Source organism: Sarcophilus harrisii, chromosome 1, assembly GCF_902635505.1.
Source record: "Sarcophilus harrisii chromosome 1, mSarHar1.11, whole genome shotgun sequence".
Lineage (NCBI taxonomy): Eukaryota > Metazoa > Chordata > Mammalia > Dasyuromorphia > Dasyuridae > Sarcophilus > Sarcophilus harrisii.
The window spans coordinates 106,161,061-106,181,964 of NC_045426.1; the positions used below are offsets into that span (position 1 = coordinate 106,161,061).

At 34.7% G+C, this 20,904-nt stretch overlaps 1 protein-coding gene across 5 annotated transcripts in view; it reads left to right on the forward strand.

Annotated features, from left to right (window-relative positions):
• The window catches only part of FREM1 (FRAS1 related extracellular matrix 1), a 151,654-nt gene that overhangs the window by 58,855 nt on the left and 71,895 nt on the right, over positions 1-20,904 (forward strand). For all 5 annotated transcript variants that reach the window (XM_012543371.3, XM_031946382.1, XM_031946431.1 and 2 more), the window contains exons 13-18: positions 316-483; positions 9,874-10,082; positions 10,848-10,941; positions 13,788-14,040; positions 18,516-18,707; positions 19,761-19,946. In XM_012543371.3, the coding sequence (XP_012398825.1) occupies positions 316-483; positions 9,874-10,082; positions 10,848-10,941; positions 13,788-14,040; positions 18,516-18,707; positions 19,761-19,946 (1,102 nt within the window). The remainder of the gene's footprint in view (positions 1-315; positions 484-9,873; positions 10,083-10,847; positions 10,942-13,787; positions 14,041-18,515; positions 18,708-19,760; positions 19,947-20,904) is intronic.

The following is a 20,904-nucleotide window of genomic DNA, read 5'->3' on the forward strand; positions in this document are numbered from 1 at the left end:
ACAAATAACCATACATGTATAATGTGAAAATAGAGTAAGAGCAGTGTAAGATGCTCTGTGACTTTCAGATGAGGGAGAGAAGCATTACTAGCATCTCACTTCTTTTTATTGGTTTTCTTTCCTAATTTGTTAAAAAAAAAAAAACAAACCAAAGAGACTATTTTAGAGATTTTTACAGACTATCTCAGAAGAAATTTTAAGATTACATTTGAAAAATACTCTGTAGGCTGTTTAATGACAACTGCTACAAAAACCTCTGTTTCAAGTTCTTGGTTATTACAAACTTGTCTTTCCCTTTGTTAATTGTCTTTGCAGCACGCTGTAAACCATATGAAAGTGGCCTATATGCCACCCATGGAAGACATAGGACCTCATCTCCAGCATGTTCAATTTGTTTTCTCCATCAGTAACCAACATGGAAGCATTTTGCATGGAATTTGCTTTAATATTACTATTCTCCCTGTGGATAATCAGGCTCCTGAGGTAGGTACAACTTTGAAATGGAGTGGAAGAGGGTGAGAAGGAAGGGAAGGAGAGAATTAGACTAAAGTTTCACATTTCTTTTGATATTTTATTTGGTCTTTTCCTTTGTATTAATTTCAATCTCCCTTAGAGCTATAATTAACCATTGAGCATCCAGGGTAAAATGCATATAAAATCTTTCAAACAAACTTTTGAAAACAAATTAAATGAAGGAGGGGCATAGGAAAAACCCTGGGAAACTAAAGTTCTTGAGGAAGATATTCTGGAACAGTGACTTCTGTGGGCAGAGTTCCCATTAGTGGAAATTTGGTGTTAACCTCAATTGCTTCCATCCTGTCAGAGGAATGCAATGTGCTGCCAGTGTCCCTTAAATTTAAGAGCCCTGGGGCAAGCCCCAATTTCCCCAGACCATAGAGCTAAAGCTGGAAGGGACCTTGGAAAGGAGGTAACCTAACTTCATTTTATAGAATGGAAAGTGAAGCTCAGTGAAGTTTAGTCATTCACTCAGTTTTTTAAAAGTTGTAAGCATTAAAAGTGGGATTTGAACCCACCTTTTCTGAGTGCAGAGCTAATGCTTCCCCTTCCCTTAAAATACTCTTTCTCCCTTTAAACAATTTGAGAGCAAGATATAGCACATCTCTCTTCTTTCTATATCTTATATATATCAGAATAGAAACTCTGAATTGAATTGAAGAAAATGATTTTTCTTAGATTTTTTTGCAATAACATACTTTAAATGCCATTAATTCAAAATATAGAGAGATTTTTACTTCTCATGTAACTATAATTCAATTATCTAAAAGGTGAAACTTTCTAGTTCCCAAAATGTGGAGATATTTCTAATTTCATCAATACCTCTTTAATTTTATGTTCTCCTGCTTCCTTGTGTCTCACATATTGAACAGTGGAAGGAGATTAAATTATGGGTTTCCTAGCAACCAAAAAGTGCTAATTTGCTTTCACTGCAGGCCAGCAATGCTACCATATAATCTAGATAGGCTTTATCATTTTCCAAAAAGCAGCTAAAAATGGATTTATCTTTCCTCATTTTTTTAAAATCACCGTTTAGATAAGTCATAAGGAACAGCATTAAAATATGGCTTGCTACCTGTACTTCTTTTATTGTCATGATATTGACATTTTTCAAATAAAATTAAATTTTTCTATTATCAAGAATGTATTTATTTTTTCCCTCCCACCTCCTGCAATCCACTAGACAGAAAGACAGAGAGAGAGAGAGACATAGAGAGAGAGAGAGAGAGACAGAGAGAGAGAGAGAGAGAGAGAGAGAGAGAGAGAGAGATCACATAAGTACAGTCAGGCAAAACATTTCCACATTGGCAATATCAAAAAATAAATTTTCTGTTTTGCATAGTAGTTCCTTCTCTCTCTGTGATTGTGTCTCTGGGTCTGTGTCTCTATGTCTCTCTCTCTCTTTCTCTCTCTCATCCTTCTTTTTCAGTCCTCTGGAATTATTTAATTGATAAGAATTTTTAAGTCTTTCAAACTGTTTATTTTTATAATATTGCCGTTATAGTACACATTGTTTTTCTGGTTTTGCTTACATTTCCTGGCATCAGTTCATATAGTTCTTTCCATGTATATTTGGACTTTTTTTTTATTCCCCTCATTTCTTTCTATTGTATTCTGTTATATTGCATGTCACTAGAAATGAAGAAAAAGGATATATTTTTCACATTTTTAAAATTTCTCCCTCAGAGTTAAGTATATCTTTAGTATCACCATTGTGGGGCTCCCTTTTCCCTTTCATCAAATACAAAAACATTTGAAGCATGATGTCTTGATATTGAAGACAAATGAAAAAAATCTCCTCTGCTTCTCTTACAATTAGGAAAAAGGCTAACCATAGAGGTGATATAATATAATGAAAAGGACACTTAATTCAGACTTAGCAGATTTGGCTTGAATGCTAGTTTTTTCACTTATTAATTATACTTGGGAAAGTGATTTTAACTCTAAGAGCCTCAGTTTCCACATTTGTAAAATGAAGGGGATGGACAAAATGAATCTTTAGGTCTCTCTTTTTTTAAACCTCTAATGGCTTGATGACTCAATAGTCTTAAATTAAGCACTTTATTGTTGTTATTATGATTGTGTGTAAGACTCTTCTTTCAGCATTATTCTCTGCCTCCTTATTCTCTGCTTTAAAGTCCATGCCTACTAGGATGAGACCAGTTTTAACATGTTCAAAAACATTAAATTACATTTTGTTCAGAATGTTCCTGACCATGTAAGGAATGTCTGTCTTTTAAGAAGGTTCATTTCCTGGGGGGAATTTCTAAGTTGAGCAGGAAAATGTTGTTAAAGCAGTGCTTAGAAAAACTAGTAATTTGTGCAAAATGATTCACATGTTCTTCAGTAGAAATATGATAAGAATGGGGAAACTCAATAGATGACATAGAGAAGTGCTCCTTTTTGGACTGGGGTGAAAATAGAAATTCTTTCAGGAATCTCATAAGATACTTTAAGTTCCAATTCAGTGACTCGCTAGCTGGGGAAATCATTTAATTTCTCAGAGCCTGAGTCTCCTCATAGGTAAGATAGTGATAATAACAGTTTATTTTTTAAGCATTTTACAATAACTTTTAATGGTTATAGGGCATTTTTTTTGCTTTTGATGAAAAGTATTAAAATAATAACTGATTAAATATTACAATGCAATATGAAAAACCCATATAATACCTTTAAATTTTTCATTCTTTTTTATAGCCACTTAAGCCAATCTGATATATTAAATTAGTTAAAAACAAGAGCTAATGACATAGTGCAAACATATTATTTTTATAATAAATCATAAAGAAATTTATTTTAAAAAATTCTTTGGTGTACAAATAACTTTACCATTTATTAAAGAAAAAAGCAGATTTGCAGATTAATGGAATAGATATGCTTTTTTGCTTTTATTTGATCCTTTATTTTTAATAAAGCTTTTTATTTTCAAAACATATATACAGATAATTTTTCAACATTGACTCTTGCATAGTCTTATATTTCAGATTTTTCCATGATAATAACACTTCAGTGACCTTCCTTATATGTATATTAGAAGAGTGCTTTTTATACATTAGATGTGAATTAAAATTATTAATCGGCTCTGTGGGAATGAAGAAAAGAATGCATAAGGCACTGAGAAGCAAAATTAGCTTAATAAATTTGAAAAAGGCAGTCCCAAAGATAATTCCCTAAACTGAAAAACAAGTATAGGAAAAAATTCTGCGAGCTTTTAATTCAAAATTGGATTGAAGTTCCAATATCCTGTACTAACTCTTGAAAAAAGGCACAGGTGTAATAAAGATGAAATGTATATCAGATTCAAAATAACATGGAGGATAATTAAATGAATAAAATATTAATGAAGGGAAGAAAGAAACAAGCATTTATTAAGCACCTACTATGTCAGACACTGTGCAAAGTGCTGCACATACTATCCCAATTGGCTCTTATAACAACCTTGGGAGGTAGGTGCTAGTATTATTACCATTTTGCAATTGAGGGAACTGAGAAAGACAGAGATTAAAAGACTTGTCCAGGATCAAAAAGCTAGTAAGTATCTGAGGCTGGATTTGAACTCAGATCTTCCTGAATCTAGCTCAACACTCTATCCATTGTTTGGGGTTATGGATTAAACCTGACTCCCTCTAGAAGTCTCTTCTAACTCTGAGATTCAGTGATTCTGTGCATTGGATCAGACATTTTAATTTTTTTTGAAAAATTGCTCTGAAAACATTGATGCTTTAATATTTCAATTACTGTTCTAATAAAATGTTTTAATTTTTATTATAAAATTTGAATAAATAGGGTCATGCTATACTGCTTGGTGACAATGTACCTAAGTGGTAGGTTCCATTTTTAAAAAGATTGAATCTGAAAACCTAAATTTATGAAGTGATAGCAAAATATTTGAAGGTTACTGAAGCCAGGGTTCTGTTCAAACACATGCTACATTTGTGTATGAGAAGGAACTCTGTTTTTGCTAGCCAATTTCCTCCCCCCTTAAGGGGGAAAGAATTTGGCTGATGATTACTTTTAGTCGTTAGCAACTTAATTGTACTTCACATTTGGAAACAGTTGTTCAGAAATGTATTAATTTCAAGTTACAAATGTGAAGGACATTATTATAAATATTTATGATGCATAGTTCCCCTATTGCTTTATTATGTAATTCAATTCAATTCAACAAACTTTTACTTAACAGCTATTATGTGCAAAGCAATGTGCTATTGTATGTTCTTTATATGTCAAATAGAAAAAGCTGTTTTTAGATTCATTTTTAACAACCAGGATTTATTTAAAGCTTATTGTAAGTATAATAAGATATGTACAGCAGGGTAGTCTTTTTTTTTTTAAATCCAGATTTGGGATTTTATCTGTATAAAGCCCTCTGTTAAGAAGAGCCCTCTTCTCCTATCTATCACATGGAGTGGTAGGGAGGGGCTGGAAGCCCTGGGAGATTGTGATCATCTGGGGTTACATAGTCAGCAAGTTTCAGAAGGAAACCTTGAACCCAAATTTTCTGAGTTCCAAAACCAGCTCTTTTCCCTCTATTTCTTCTTCCCATTTTAATTATTTTGTTTTAATAGAAAGGACTCTGTAGTGTTCCTTTTGCTTATCTTGTCTTTAGTGTCCTTAGTGCAGTGGTCCTCAAAGTGTAGTCCAAAGAATTGTTGGGGTCTCTGAAACCCTTTCAGAGGGTCTACAAATTCAAAATTATTTTTTATTTCTAATATAATAAATGGCTATAAATATAACCCATGTGAACAAAAACTCTTTGAACAGATCTTTGATAGTTTTTTTTTAACGACATGAAGATACTGAGAACAAAAGTTTGAGAACCACTGCCTTAGTGTCTAGTCCTCAGAAAAACTGAGGCAAGATAGAGATTAGAGAATTTTTAATATTTTATTTGGATTTCTGAGAGGGAAAGATTTTCCAGGACCAAAGGATCCATTTTGGTCCCAGGGCTGATGTCTTAAAGCATTCAGCATCAACATCATCATCAAATGTGAGATTCCAATGAATTATATATGGCTCCAAGATTGGGGAGAGAAAGATATGTGACCCTGGGTAAATCACTTCACTGTATCTGGTAGAAATATAAGGAAGGCATAGAAGTCCTTTCACAAAGCTTAGGCAATTCTCTAAGACTATAAGTTGCAAAATAATTGATAGACTTTGACAGATAAAAGTGCCCTCACTGGGAATTCTGCATACTATTAAAATTTTAAAAAGGAAGAAAAACATTTCTTTAACAAAATGCACATTTATAGATTACAACTGACTGGAAGGTGTAGGAAATACAAGTTTTCCTTCAATAAGGGTTCTGCCTCCTAGGTATATATTAAGATCATACTTGACGGATGTGATAAGGGAGAACAAATTTGGGGAAGTCCTCTGATTATCAAAAGTCAAAAGCCAAGAAGATATGTTAACCTTTACTGTTGTTTGCTGTCATCATCCTCATCAGCCTCATGGTTATAGTCATGATTGTTTCATCATCATCACTGGCACTTATGTTACATTTAAAATTTATGAAGTTCTTTACAAATATTATTTCATTTGTCCTCACAATTACTCTGGGAGTTAGGACTATTATTATTCTCCATTTTACAGATGAGGAAAATGAAATAAGCACAAGTTAAATGACTAATAAGTGTTGGGACTGGATTTGAACTCAATTCTTCCATCTTCAAATCCTTTGATTTCTCCACTTTTCTCTCTGACTGCCTCATAAACCATATCTATCACAGAGACTCAAAGGGAAGGGATTCCCTACTGATGGTAAGGTATTTCAGATATTACTGATGGCAGATAATATCATGCTGCTGGTTTCATCAAGCCTGAGAATAGAGAGTTTCCTAATGAGAGCCATCAACATTCAAAAGAATTCAATTTAATAATACACACAGGCAAAAACAAGTGGTTGATACATTGCTATTGGTTAAAGTATGATGTCAGGAAACTAGATAGTGCAGTGAACTGTGTGACCATGGGGAAGTCACTAAATCCCATTTGCCTCAGTTTCCTCATCTGTAAAATGAACTGGAAAAGGATATGGCAAATCAGTTTAATATTTTTGCCAAGAAAACATCAAATGGAGTCACAAAGAGTCAGATATAATTTAAAAATGACTGAACAACAACAAAACAGATGGTTAGGTCATTGAGCTGATTCAACAGTACGTATCTCAAGTAGGTGCTAAGAGGAGACAATTAGCTTGGGTTAGAGTTGGATAAGAGAAAAGCTATCTATTTATTTGGGACACTATAGCTCTTCCAATGATCTCAAGCTTTTGAATTTTTTTAATTGGACCTCACTTATACCCAACTCAATAACGTATTTTTTAAAACTACCTCACTTTCTACTTTTACTCTCTATTGTCCCTGATGCATATATTTTTTTTTGTTTTTTGAGTTTTAATTTTTAAATTTTTTTATCTTTTTAATTTAATAGAAAATAGAAAGACAGGAAAGAAAAATAAAACAAAACAAAATAAAGCAGAAGATTATCATGTGCCCAGCAGGTCAGGGAGGATTCAAAATATAACAATATTTCCAGTTCAAGAGAGGATATATAATAGTAAAATAAATTACATTCATGAGTTCTTTACTTCCTTGTAGGTTGTTCTTTTGTTGAAAAGTGCTGTATGCTTTTTTTTTTTAACTTTGCTCTTTTTGTTACCCCTTTCATCCCCTTACCTGTCCAAGCTCAGCTATATTTAATAGATACACACATACACACACACACACACACACACACACACATATAGATACTCACATACCTAGAGCAACATGATGCATATTCTTTTAAACCATTGTTCAGAATAGCATGTCTTAAGCATTGAAATGATTAGATCATTTATATCCTGAAAAAAAATAATTCTCTCTTGCTTATTGAGTGCATTTCAAATTCCTTTGCTTAGTATTCAAGACTTTTACTATCTGACACAATCCTAATTTTTCAGACTTATCTCATATTACTCTCCAATATGTATTCTGTGCTCCTAAAAACTAACTTCTCATTTACCTCTGAATACACTTTAACTTCAAGTGTATATTCACTTTATTTTCTCTGTTGAAGTGTTCTCCATTTTCACCTATTGGATTCCTAGACTTTTTTAAAAGTCAGATTTAAATGCCACATCCTCGAAAAAAAAATCAAATGATGGTGGCTTAGCTGTACCAGATCTAAAACTATATTATAGAGCAGCAGTTACCAAAACTATTTGGTATTGGCTAAGGAATAGATTAGTTGATCAGTGGAATAGATTAGGTTCAAGGGATAAAACAGTCAACAAATATAGCAACCTACTCTTTGACAAACCCAAAGATCCCAGCTTTTGGGATAAGAACTTACTGTTTGATAAAAATTGCTGGGAAAATTGGAAACTAATATGGCAGAAACTAGGCATTGATCCATACTTAACGCCGTACACCAAGATAAGGTCAAAATGGGTTTATGACCTAGGCATAAAGAATGAAATTATTAATAAATTAGAGGAACATAGGATAGTTTACCTCTCAGACCTGTGGAAGGGGAAGGTTTTTATGACCAAAGCAGAACTAGAGATCATTACTGATCACAAAATAGAAAATTTTGATTATACCAAACAAAAGTTTTTGTACAAACAAAACTAATGCAGACAAGATTAGAAGGGAAGCAATAAACTGGGAAAATATTTTTACAGTCAAAGGTTCTGATAAAGGCCTCATTTCCAAAATATATAGAGAATTAACTCTAATTTATAAAAAATCAAGCCATTCTCCAATTGAAAAATGGTCAAAGGATATGAACAGACAATTCTCAGATGAAGAAATTGAAACTATTTCTAGTCATATGAAAAGATGCTCCAAGTCATTATTAATCAGAGAAATGCAAATTAAGACAACTCTAAGATACCACTACACACCTGTCAGATTGGCTAAGATGACAGGAAAAAATAATGATGATTGTTGGAGGGGATGCGGGAAAACTGGGACATTGATGCATTGTTGGTGGAGTTGTGAACGAATCCAACCATTTTGGAGAGTAGTTTGGAACTATGCTCAAAAAGTTATCAAACTGTGCATACCCTTTGATCCAGCAGTGTTACTACTGGGATTATATCCCAAAGAGATTATAAAGAAGGGAAAGGGACCTGTATGTGCACGAATGTTTGTGGCAGCCCTTTTTGTAGTGGCTAGAAACTGGAAACTGAATGGATGTCCATCAGTTGGAGAATGGCTGAATAAATTGTGGTATATGAAAATTATGGAATATTACTGTTCTGTAAGAAATGACCAACAGGATGATTTCAGAAAGGCCTGGAGAGACTTACACGAACTGATGCTGAGTGAAATGAGCAGGACCAGGAGATCATTATATACTTCAACAACAATACTAGATGATGACCAGTTCTGATGGATCAGGCCATCCTCAGCAACGAGATCAACCAAATCATTTCTAATGGAGCAGTAATGAACTGAACTAGCTATACCCAGAAAAAGAACTCTGGGAGATGACTAAAAACCATTACATTGAATTCCCAATCCCTATATTTATGCACACCTGCATCTTTGATTTCCTTCACAAGCTAATTGTACAATAATTCAGAGTCTGATTCTTTTTGTACAGCAAAATAATGTTTTGGTCATGTATACTTATTGTGTATCTAAGTTATATTTTAATATATTTAACATCTACTGGTCATCCTGCCATTTAGGGGAGGGGGTGGGGGGGGTAAGAGGTGAAAAATTTGGAACAAGAGGTTTGGCAATTGTTAATGCTGTAAAGTTACCCATGTATATATCCTGTAAATAAAAGGCTATTAAATAAAAAAAAAAAAAAAGAAAAAAAAATAAATGCCACATCCTCCATGAAATTTTCACTTGGTCTGTAGATCTCTAGAGTAGTGTCATTGGGATTAAGGAGGAAAAAATTCTTATTAGAATTGCTGCACAGGGTGGAATCAATAGAATGTAGTAACTGAATGACTATAAGGAATGAGGGAGAGGAAAAACGCAAAAATAATCTCAGAGTTTGGAACAAGTTTGCTCATTGACAGAAACAGAAAAAGGGAATCAGGTTTGGGGAGGAAGGGAGTAAACTTGTTTTGGAACACATTGATTTTGAGGTGTCTTATGGGACATCCAGGTGAAGTTGTTCCCAAAAGGAGGGGAATAAAAGTGTTAGTTGGAGCTATGGGCCTGACTGAGCTCTCCAAGGATAAGAAAGTGTAGAGAGAGAGAAAAGGAGAGGCCAAGAAAAAAAATCTGTGGGGAAAAGGAGAACTTGAGTTTATTATAATTTGAGGGGATTTATTATTTATCGGAGATTGGTCTCTCATGAGATGTTTTCTATCACAAAGAGCTTTGAATGCTTCCTTCTTTCTAGGTATTCACCAACTTGCTGCAAGTCGATGAGGGAGGTCAGAGTATCATTACTGCAGAGCACATTCTGATTTCAGACATGGATACGAAGCAGGACAAACTCAGGCTGTCACTCAAGAGACTGCCACTGCATGGAAGGCTGGAACTGGACGGTTTTTCTCTAAACCAGGAAGATGAGTTTTCATGGCAAGACCTGCAGGAGTTAAAAGTTAGGTTAGAAAAGTTTAATTCTTTCTTTTCGGTATATGATTGAGCAAGGATTTAGTGATAGTGATGGGGATTTAGAGGTCCATGGATCAGTGAATTAATAATAATAATAACAATAATAATAATAAGTGTAATTAGATGGGGTAAAACATATTTTTCAATTGACATGATTTCCTTTATAATCTTATAGACTTTATTTTATTCACTTAAAAACATTATTTTGACAAGGGCTTCATAAGAGTCACCATATTCCTAAAGTCATCCATAATACATAAAAAATACTTAAACTGGGTGAAGGCCAAATGAATAAGTCAAGTAATGTTTATTACAATCTGTGAGAGCAGAGGGAACTATTTACTATGCTGAAAGATAGCTTTTCTATTAGGATTTAGGGAATTTTTACTTATTTCAACCTGAGTATGAACTTTATGCTTCAAAAAATTTGATTCTTACTATTTGATTATGTCTAGTAGAAAGGATATATGTGGATTTTTTCTTGGAAGAATAGAGGGAAGAATTCATAAGAAATCAATAAACAATAAACATATAAGTTAATAACTACTATATTAGATTGCATTTATATTCATCATGACTGAAACTAATTCTATGAAATGTTTGAAAATCACCACTGTGGAGTCTGGAAGATGCTCCATAATGACTCAGTTTTCTTACAATGAAAATGCACAAAACAAACAAGGGAGATTGAGCTAAGCTTCTCCATACCTAGTTTTTCGAGTCATTACTAATCACTAAGGAATACAATTCCCTCAGATATCACCATGATGGATCAGAGGTTCTTCATGACAACATATTCTTTGAGGCAACAGACGGAGCAAATTCTGTAGAATTTGTCCTTCAGATCAAGGTCAGTGTGATGTTCCCTTTCTGTATTGTGTTGAAATCTGGTTCTAAAAGCTCTCAGAACTATAAGTAAAGAATTGAAAGGAATGTTAAAAGCATGTAATCCAACTTCCTCTTTTTACAACTAGGAAAGTGAGTTTTGATATAGACAGACAATTGTTTAAGGTCACACAGGTGGCAAGCATCACACATGGGATCTGATAACTCTGTCCTAGCTGCTTTCAATCATTGCTTTTTTTTCCTTTTTCTTTTTCTTTTTACCATAGAACAACTATTTGTGATGAGAATGTTTTTATCAAAGTTAAGTAGTAAGGTGAGTGGGCTATTATCATCGCTGAAGATATTGGACCAAAGGGTGAAAGAATTTTTTTTCCCACAGTAGATATTTAATAAATGCTTATTAACTTGATTTGATATCGTAGGAAGGGTTAAGTCAGTTACTCTGCCCTTGTGAATGGACTTCATTACATTCCTGTAAGTATCCATTCTAATTGAGTCAAGTTTTACTTTCTTCAAGCTTTACTTTTTTAGATTCTCTAAGTATAACTGAATTTGAGGTTCTGTCTCCATAACTGATGACTGGGCAGCATTTCAGTGACAGAAATGAGTGTTGTTTTCATTGACAGTCTTTCTCAATTGGGGAGGGAGGAACGAAGGAGAAAAGAGGGAGAGAATTCTCTTTGAAAGGCAAATTTCAGGAAAAAAACCTCCTTCTATCACATCCATCTTATTGCTGACAATATGCAAGAAGGGTAGTTTGAGAAATAATCTGCTCATTGTTATTCTTTAAACAAAAGCTTATGCTCTTGAAAGCTATTCAGAGGTGAAGCCATATTTTTTGAAAGTATTTATGATTTTCCAAAAAGAAGGAATGTTCTTAATTCTCTTGCTTCTGGACTTTATTATCCTTTTGAAAATTGAAGTTCTCTCTTTTTTCTTAGAATACCACAAAATGGTCAACATTGATTTATTAGTGAAAAAGTTTCCCTTAGCCAGGACAGAGAACAATAGAGGAAATGGAATGAATTTACTCAGAGTATTTGGAGTAAGATACCTTTTCCATGCAAACCAGATTTATATATTACATTTGCAAAAAGCTGTGTGGATATACAGATATATGTGTATATCCATCCATATATATATATACATATATATGTATATATATATATATATATATATATATATATATATATACACACAGAGAAAACACTAATTGTTGTTTAAGTTATTGTGCCACAAGACTTATAAGATTATAAACTTTGAGTCTGAATACCTTTCAGAGGCCATCTACATTACATTTAATAGTATCTTCAGGGTCAGACAGGTAATAATCAGCAGGGGGAGATTTCTTCTCAGGTTCTCTGCTTCCAAAGCTAATGCTCTAAGTGGAAACAACAGTATGACTGTACTTATTTTTAGCAGAATTATTAGCCACTTTTATCTATTGAAAACCATGACACTATAGTTGATGAAGCTACACTAAGTCAAGTTAATGAGCACTTATTAAGCACTTACTATATATAAGGTATTGTACCAAGGAATATAAAGAAAGTCAAAAGCAATTCTTCTCTCAAGAATCTCATAATGTAATGGGAAAATCAGCAATATACACATAAGACAAATTGGAAGTAATCCCAGATGGAACTGACATTAAAGCAACACCATATTCAACAGAGATAAGAAATTGGATTGTGGGGAGTTCTAGTTATAGAAGCCAAAACTATCTATTTTCTAACTGTACTCATATATTAGAGTAGAAACATAGTCATAGGTCAGCTTCACGACTGTAGCTATAGCATATGAGAAGTATTGAGTATGAGCCCATGAGGGACATTATAGTTATCCTTATTTGAGGAATGTTAGGGAATCTTTTTCCCTCTCAGATTTCTACATGATAATTGATGTCATGTGGGTAAATGTATTTTGTGATTATGGGCATGTCACTGCCTCTCAGTGCTCCAGACTGATCTGCATGAAGGGAGGAAATTTTTACACCAGAATTTCCTTACACCAAGAAAATCACAAGTCTATATACCAACTAGGAAATCATCAAGCCAGTCAAACGACATATGAGATTAGACCTTCTGGAAGATTTCTCATCCTTTTTCTTTCTTCAGATGGAGAGGAGGTTCTCTGGATGTTAGAACTGGAAGGGACATAGGGATCCTTAAGCATAGATGATGACACTCAGGTTAAATATCTTGCCAACATTACCCAGGTAGTATGTAGCAGAGGTGGCTTTTTAACTGAGCTCTTTGACTCCCCACATCCCGTGCCCTTTCTGCCATGTTTTGTCTCTCAAACTTGAGTTCGGACTGATTTTATGCATCCTTCATTTCAAGCTCAACTCAAAATTTCTGTTACTTATGCCACTTGTGGCCACTTTTGGGTCCAGAACATCTTCCATGGGCCTGGAGGAAGGCATCATAGTCACCAAGCCACTTGTGCTAAAAATAACTTTGATGAGTAAATGTAAATGAGTCAGAACACATGGATTAGATTTCCCTTGGAATATGTGTAAGTTTAACAATGAAGGAGAAGGGAGCTTTATATTTTGCCAGCTCTGGAACAATTGAAGTACAATGTGAGAGGGTTTGGCTGGGCCCAAAATGATAACTGTACTCATCAACCCCCATTTAAAATGTCCCCCACATGGGTCATTTTTTGCAAAATGGTGCATGTGGGGATTGTTAAAAGATGCAGACTGCTTGGCCAATTTCCATGCCTATTGTTTCATGTGTCTAGAAGATTGAAAACTACTGTTTCTCCCTGTACGAGCTATGGATTACCAATTAGGCAATTTGTCATTTTTTCTTTTTTCTGGAAGCCAACAATTCCTTTTTCGCTTAGGTTTTACCTGTAAATGATGAGCCCCCTGTCCTGAAGGCTGACCTCATTCCCATAATTCATTGTGCCGAGGGAGAGGAAGTGGTCATCACTTCGGAATACATTTGTGCCTCTGACATGGACAGCGATGACTCCAGGCTGATGTTCATGATCACACGCCAGCCCCACCATGGGGTCGTGAGGAAATCAGGGATCACCGTGGACCAATTCACCCAGGGAGACATTGATGCTGGAATTGTAACCTACAAACACACAAGTAAATGGCGCTCATGGTAATGATGGGAGTGGGAGGCAGAGCAGGATGCAGAAAAGCAAAGGTGGAAGACTGGAGATGTTCTACTTCTGTCACCCTGACATTCCCCTGAGGGCTCCAGTGACCTTGGTATCCCTCCTTCTTCCTTGTAAAGGAAAAACCCATGGCTTATCTTCAGGCACTATGAGCACACAATTTGTTCCAGCTGGTTGTTCAATCTGAAAGTAGGCTTTAAAGACTAAAAAAGTGGATTACCCGGAGGTCAAGGAATGCAATGAGGAAATTCCATTGTCTGGACCACCAAAATGGCTCCACAGGACACCCTGTTAATTTCCTCTACAGTCTTTGTACTATGGGTATGGAGGGATGGAATTGAGGTCTCAAGAAATGCTAATAATAAAAGTATAGTTCAATGAACTACTATATAAATACTTTAACTGAGATCCATGAAAGGACCTCTTCAGGGAGAAAAACATATAAAAGTCCTTAAAATGTGTTGCTTAGAACTGAACAAAATACTAACAGATCTGAATGAACCTAAAAAGAGAACACAGGAACTATCACCTTATTAACCCTGGGTGGGCATCATGTACCTTTAAATGCAGCCTAATGCCGCATATCACACTATTGTCTCATCTTGAGTTTGCAGCCCTTACTACCATCCCAGATGTTTTTCAGCTCAATTCCTGTTTTTGTAATAGCCAATGTTGTGATACTTTGAAAAGAATATTATCTTTAGAGTTAGTGAATCCAAGTTCAAATCCCCTCTTAAAAGTTTATGTAACTGATCATTTGAGCCTTAGCAATCTAGGATCTATAACAAGGGAAAAATTTTGGGGGAAAATTCCTGAATTTGTATATGTGTATGTGTGACTAGGAATGGTTCATGGATAATTCTAGGAAGAAAGAAGAGAGAGGGACAGATGTGCTCTCCATCTTGAGGGAGAGAAACATATGGAGTCATTTGTCTCTTCCCCAGAGCCTGTATCCTGAAAAATAATGGGAAAATGACTACGGAGAAGTTTTTTGTGTTAAAAAAGATGAATTAGGATATAACAAGGAGAGACTGAATAGAACTCTGAATGGAGAAATAGGAACTGAGCAAAATAGTGAAAGTATAACAGCCACAGATGCATCTAACTGCATGGAGCAAGAAAATCTTCCTACTTGGGTTCTAAAGAGGCAGTGATACACTGTTTCTTTCCCTAAATTTGGCCACCAGGGGCAAAAGGAGTGCCATCTTTGAGGATTGACCCACCCAACTGGATTTAGTCCATAATACTATATTCACACTGCCAAGAAGTATCTCTGCAGTGATGAATTCTCACAGCCATTTGAGATATAGCCACTATCTAGAAAACACATTATTCCCCTCAAGATGGAAAACACATTCATTTCTCTGGAAATTGCACTCTTCTCTTTTCCTTTCTTCCCAGAATTCTCCATGAATCAGGTATGTATACATTCCTGGAATCTCTAGATTTTTGCCTCACATATCTCTTATCATGTATCGTGGGGGAACTATGCTCTGAAAAGCAAATTACATTCACAATCTATGTGATTTAGGCAAATCATTTTTAATATAAAATGAGGCATTCTAGAAGATTTCCGCTGAGGTCATTCCAGTCCTGAGTCTGTGAACTAAAAATCCATTATCATGTGAAAAATTTTGGATTAGAGTTCTGCTTTCTATCTCTTCCTAATAATGAAACTTAGTAAATTTTTCATTAGGTTGCTTCTCTTTGGTACCCTTGGCCAAGGGACATATTCCATTTGTCTACTATTCTTGATGTGGAATAGAGTGGTTGAGTTCACAGCATTTTTTTCTAATTTCCATATCTTCTGTTTAATTAGATTGATAGAAAAATGACCCAAGAAATAAATTTTTTTGCAGGATTGTATATGGGATATCCAGTTTGTTCAGAGTCACCTTAATGGTGCTTGAAGAGCAAAGCCTAGTATTTCAGGACCTCTTTCATGTGTAGCTTGCCATACATAGAGAGGCTACAACAAATTAGATTAGATGGTACAATTCCCCATCCAATTTGGCCATGCTTATTTCAAGTGTTTGGTATTATCAAACAAATGAAAGATAGAATTCAAGTATTCTTCCATTTAAAATTTAGGTTTGTTATGTACCATTTGCACATTATTTTGCATTTAGAGGGAAAGACAATTACATTGGCTGACTTTTTAGCATGGGCATTGTAAGAGTAAAAGGGTGGCTTTGGGGGGAGGATGTCATACTTAATTTTCCTAGATTCCAGTTTCCTCAGTTATAAAATAAAGGGTTTGGACTAGATGCTCTCTGAAGCTTCTTCTAACTCTAAAGTTAACTGACTTGCCCAAGATGGCAGGCAAGGAGTGTCAGAGAGTAGACTTTGAATCTAAGTCTTCTGACTCCAAGCTACAGTGCTCTTCCCAAGGCTCCTTGGGATGCTAAAATCTAAGAAATTGAGATAGGTGGGAAATTAGTTGCAAAACTGAAGATTTCCTAGAGAGACTAGGAAAGAATGTCTCCTCCTCTAGCCTGGTAGACTGGAGAATTATCTATACTCGACTACATAGAATATACTTTCTAGTAACAAATTATTTGTGTCTTTCAGATAGCCTCTTACCCTCGTATAGAACTGGATAAATAGCATTGTAGAGTCCCAGAATAAGAGCTAGAAGAGCCTGTGGAGATTATCCTGTCTACTAATTTCACATTCTTACCATTATAACTCTCCTTTTTCAAAGTTCTTTATCACTCACTAAAGAGTCTTTCATAGCATTTCCTGATGATAGACAAGCTCCAATTTCCAAAATTACCCTTTATCTTATATCAGTTACATTTTAAATGGTTGTCTTCCTTTCCAGGGAGGTACTCTGGGCCTCCTGCAGAGATCCAGGAAGCACTTCAGTTTTATCTGCAGCATGACAGGCTGTTTCTTAGGCTAATTTCCTTTCACAGATGGCTTAGTTCATTCATTTTATGGGGATTTTTTGCCTTCAGGTTTCAAGGGTGATATTTTCTAACCTTATCATTGAATTCTAGACATGTCTCCTTGTTTGGATTCTGAAAATCCACAAACACTGGATATGCAACCAGAAGATAAAATTTGATTATTGGTCCTAGTACTTATAGTGTGGTTTTGGTTAAATTATATACCCTCTCTCGGCTGAAGTTTCCTCATGAAAAATAAGAGTCACAAAGGAATTTCTCTAAGGTCCCTTCCAATTCTAAATCTGTGATCTTATTCATTACAGAATGAAGGATAAAAGAAACTAGGACTTGAAACTTTAAAGGGTCATATGATTTAGCACTCTACCTCCAAGGAGGCAACTATATAAATTATTGGAGACATATTCTTGGTAGAAGATTCTTCAATATTTTCAGGGTTCAGTCACTTTTAAAAATATAAGACATTCTTTTTGTATAACCAAATTCCTTTAATTCAGGTTAAAGCCACATATAAAGAGACTACTAATAGGCATCTTATTCTGTATATTTTTTCTTAAACTTGAAGACACATCTTAAAACTCCCAATACCAACTCAATTTTTCCTAACAGGTCTATTTTCCAACCATCCAATTATTCTGGTTGTCATTTTCTATCATTCCTAGTGTTTTACATGCTTTGTAAGATAGGAAAATCAATGCCAGATGTGACTCCAAGGTTCTGTCTTATTTGACCTAGCCTGGAGATAACTTCCCAGATCTTTTGTGCCATATACTAGTCAGTGATCTCAGATTAATTCTTGCCTTCTTCATCTTTTCTAAGTGATGTGAGCAAGAATGAAAGTATACTTACAAAGCAAATTAAAATCCCTTAAGGCAAGACAATATTCAATTCATAAATTCATTGTCCGTTATTAGAGCCTGGCTCCTATATTCATGTCTTCCTGTTTCCTTTACCATTTTGAGGGTCATTTGCAGATAGAAAAGGAAAATGTAGGGAATGACAATTTCTGCCCTCTCCCATTCCCAAAATAGAAAGTAGTTGAAACAAATAACCAGAATAGAGCTTTACGTTTATCTGTGTCCAGTTCCTCCTTTCATATGAATAATTGAGAATAGTTAACTTAAGATATTGGTACAAAGAGGCATTTACATTGGTAAAAAGTACTGGTTATTTCTCATTTTGCTTATCAATGGCAATTGATCATTGAAGAGAAAAGTGTTATTATCACAGCATGAGCAACCTCTGTGGCTTCTTCTTACCTTCCTGAACTTCTAATCCTGGTCAGCTCTAATTTTTTTTTTGTGCCATCATGGTCAGAGATTTCAGGAACAAGATGCTCTATCAACAGCAGGTGGATATTGCTTTGTATGTATAATGATAATATCACTACCATGAAGTAGTTTTGAAATGTTCACACCTCCAGTTTTTTCACTTTCTTATATTTAGACAGGAAGTGTGGGGCCAGGTACAGCAAGGCATGTTTTTTCTTTGTTATAAAAACAATCAAAATCTTACATATAGTTGTCTTTTCCAGGTGGAGAGATTGGAATGGCCCCTTGTTTTGACACCATTACTTTGGTGGTTTCTGATGGAGAAGCTGGCCCTTATGATTGCTGCTACCAGGAGCCCATTTCTCCCGCACTTCCACTTCACCATTCTTTTCCAGTGTATAATCTCAATGTGACTGTGCATCCTGTGGATAACCAACCACCAACTATTACAACTGGTAAAAACTCTTTACCTATTGATGTCATTTGGTATTAAACCATTGTCAAAAGGTTAACATGTCAAGTAAGACCCAATTTATGATCAGGCTAAGAAGCCATGAAAATAGGATCTCCTGTCTAACTCCTACTCTAATTTTAGCTAGTTTAAGCATAGAGATTTATAAAAATCAGTTTTGTTAAATGTTCACAAAACAAATAATTTGCTTTAATAATTTTACATACATATTTATTTGGGAAAGAGGAGGTGAATGTTTCCAAATTTTCTGCTTTAATTTCAAATGGTCAAATTTCACTTGCCTTTTGACTAGAGAGTAGTTTATTTTATCCATAATAATCTCTATTAGAGGAAAGTAAGTAGACCAGAGAGACTATTTATCTATATTTAACCTTATTTGCTTTTTAGAAAGTCATTTCTTCATAGGCATTTTGTATACATTCTGTCTCTCGGAAAAAATACAAGCATATGTATGAATGTTATTGTAATTTGCAGCTTATCACCCAAGCAATGTTCTGGAAAGGAATCATTGTCCCAGCAGAATAATTAAGCACTAAGGCATGAAAAAATGTCCGTTATGAGCAATTCATAATAGCTCTCAGGCAATTAGTGCTCTGACAAACGGAGGTAACAACTGATCTTGAGGAGTACATAAACTATGTTTAGTGGCTTATCACTAAGGCTGTTGGGCATTTTTTTTTCATTTGTCACTTATTTGGTGACACTAGGGAAATCAGAGAGAGGACTTTAGAAAAAATGAAAATCTATAAGGGAGCATGTAAGCATTGCTGTTGGCTTTTAGTTATTATCTGGCTCTCTTATATAAGAAACTGCAATTTTTAACTGAAATTAAATTCTAACGTCCCTCATCTCCCACATCCCCAAGACCTTCACTAGAAGGGAAGGTTTGCCAATCAATGTGATCATCTTCCCATTGCAGCAAATTTGCATGTAAAGTCTTCTATGAATTAAAATTCCAATTGCTCCCTCTTGTCCTCATCATTTCTGATAAGAGAATTTCAAGTGAAATCATAACCCTGATATTATTTGTGTGCAGGTATGCGGTTTGTTGTGGATGAGGGCTCTTCAGCTGCCATTACTATTAACCATTTAATCACCACTGACCCTGACACAGCCACAGATGACTTGGAGGTTATTTTGGTTTCTCCTCCCCAGTTTGGTTATGTTGAAAATATACTACCTACACCAGGTTTTGAAAAAAGCAATATTGGCATAAGTATAGGTAAGTCATTGGACTTTGGTCATTGGACCTCTGGCTACTTCTCTGGACCAATAGACTTATAGAAGATTAAACTACAAGTAATCATAGAGATCATACAATTCTTAGCTGACAGAATGATGCCTAAGATGACTTGGAAATGAAATAATGAACATTCATTTTGTAAACATTAAAGTACTATGTAAATGTCATTTAGTATTATTGCTGTTACATTTACAATTATTTTATTGACATTTATTATTATATGTTATTTACTAATTATGACTTATTTTAATCAATATTATTACGATTATTTTTAATCAGTATATGAGAAAGTGAGAAAAGTTAGAAGAACTAAAAATGTATAACTCTTATTATAGCTTACTGATTCCTCTTTAAATTCTTCTTTGATGCTATATTATGGGGGTTATTCTGATTTGTAAAGTCTTTGCAGGATGAGTATGAATTCACCTAGATCCTATCACGATAGAAAAGGCTTAGCATACATATACAGAGAAGGATTACATTTCTATTGTATAAGGACCAACCTAGCTAAATTGGGAAAGTTAACTCACAGATTGGCCAGAGGATGTTGATGGTTTTTGGTTACAACAACTTTTTTTTTTTAAACTATCTACTAGTTATAGGGAAGTGGCAGATTGTGCAAAGGGAAAAATGGTTAATGTTAACAAAATTACAGATTCTTTGAGTATCAAAGCAGTGTAATCAAGGATATTAGAATCTTATTTATCGTTGAGTTTTTCCTTATTTTCACATGGATGGGAGCCTCTTTTAAACCTTATTTATGGGAGAAATGAAAATAGAATATGATAAGAGCATTTTTTCTTTTAGCATTCACAGGACTAAATAATATTGTAATTTTTCCATTTACTTAAGTCTTCAAGAAGTTGTCAATTGATTAGTATGAGTACTCCATTTATTGGTGGAGATTTCAACCACTCTTTTCCTAAATAAGCAGTCT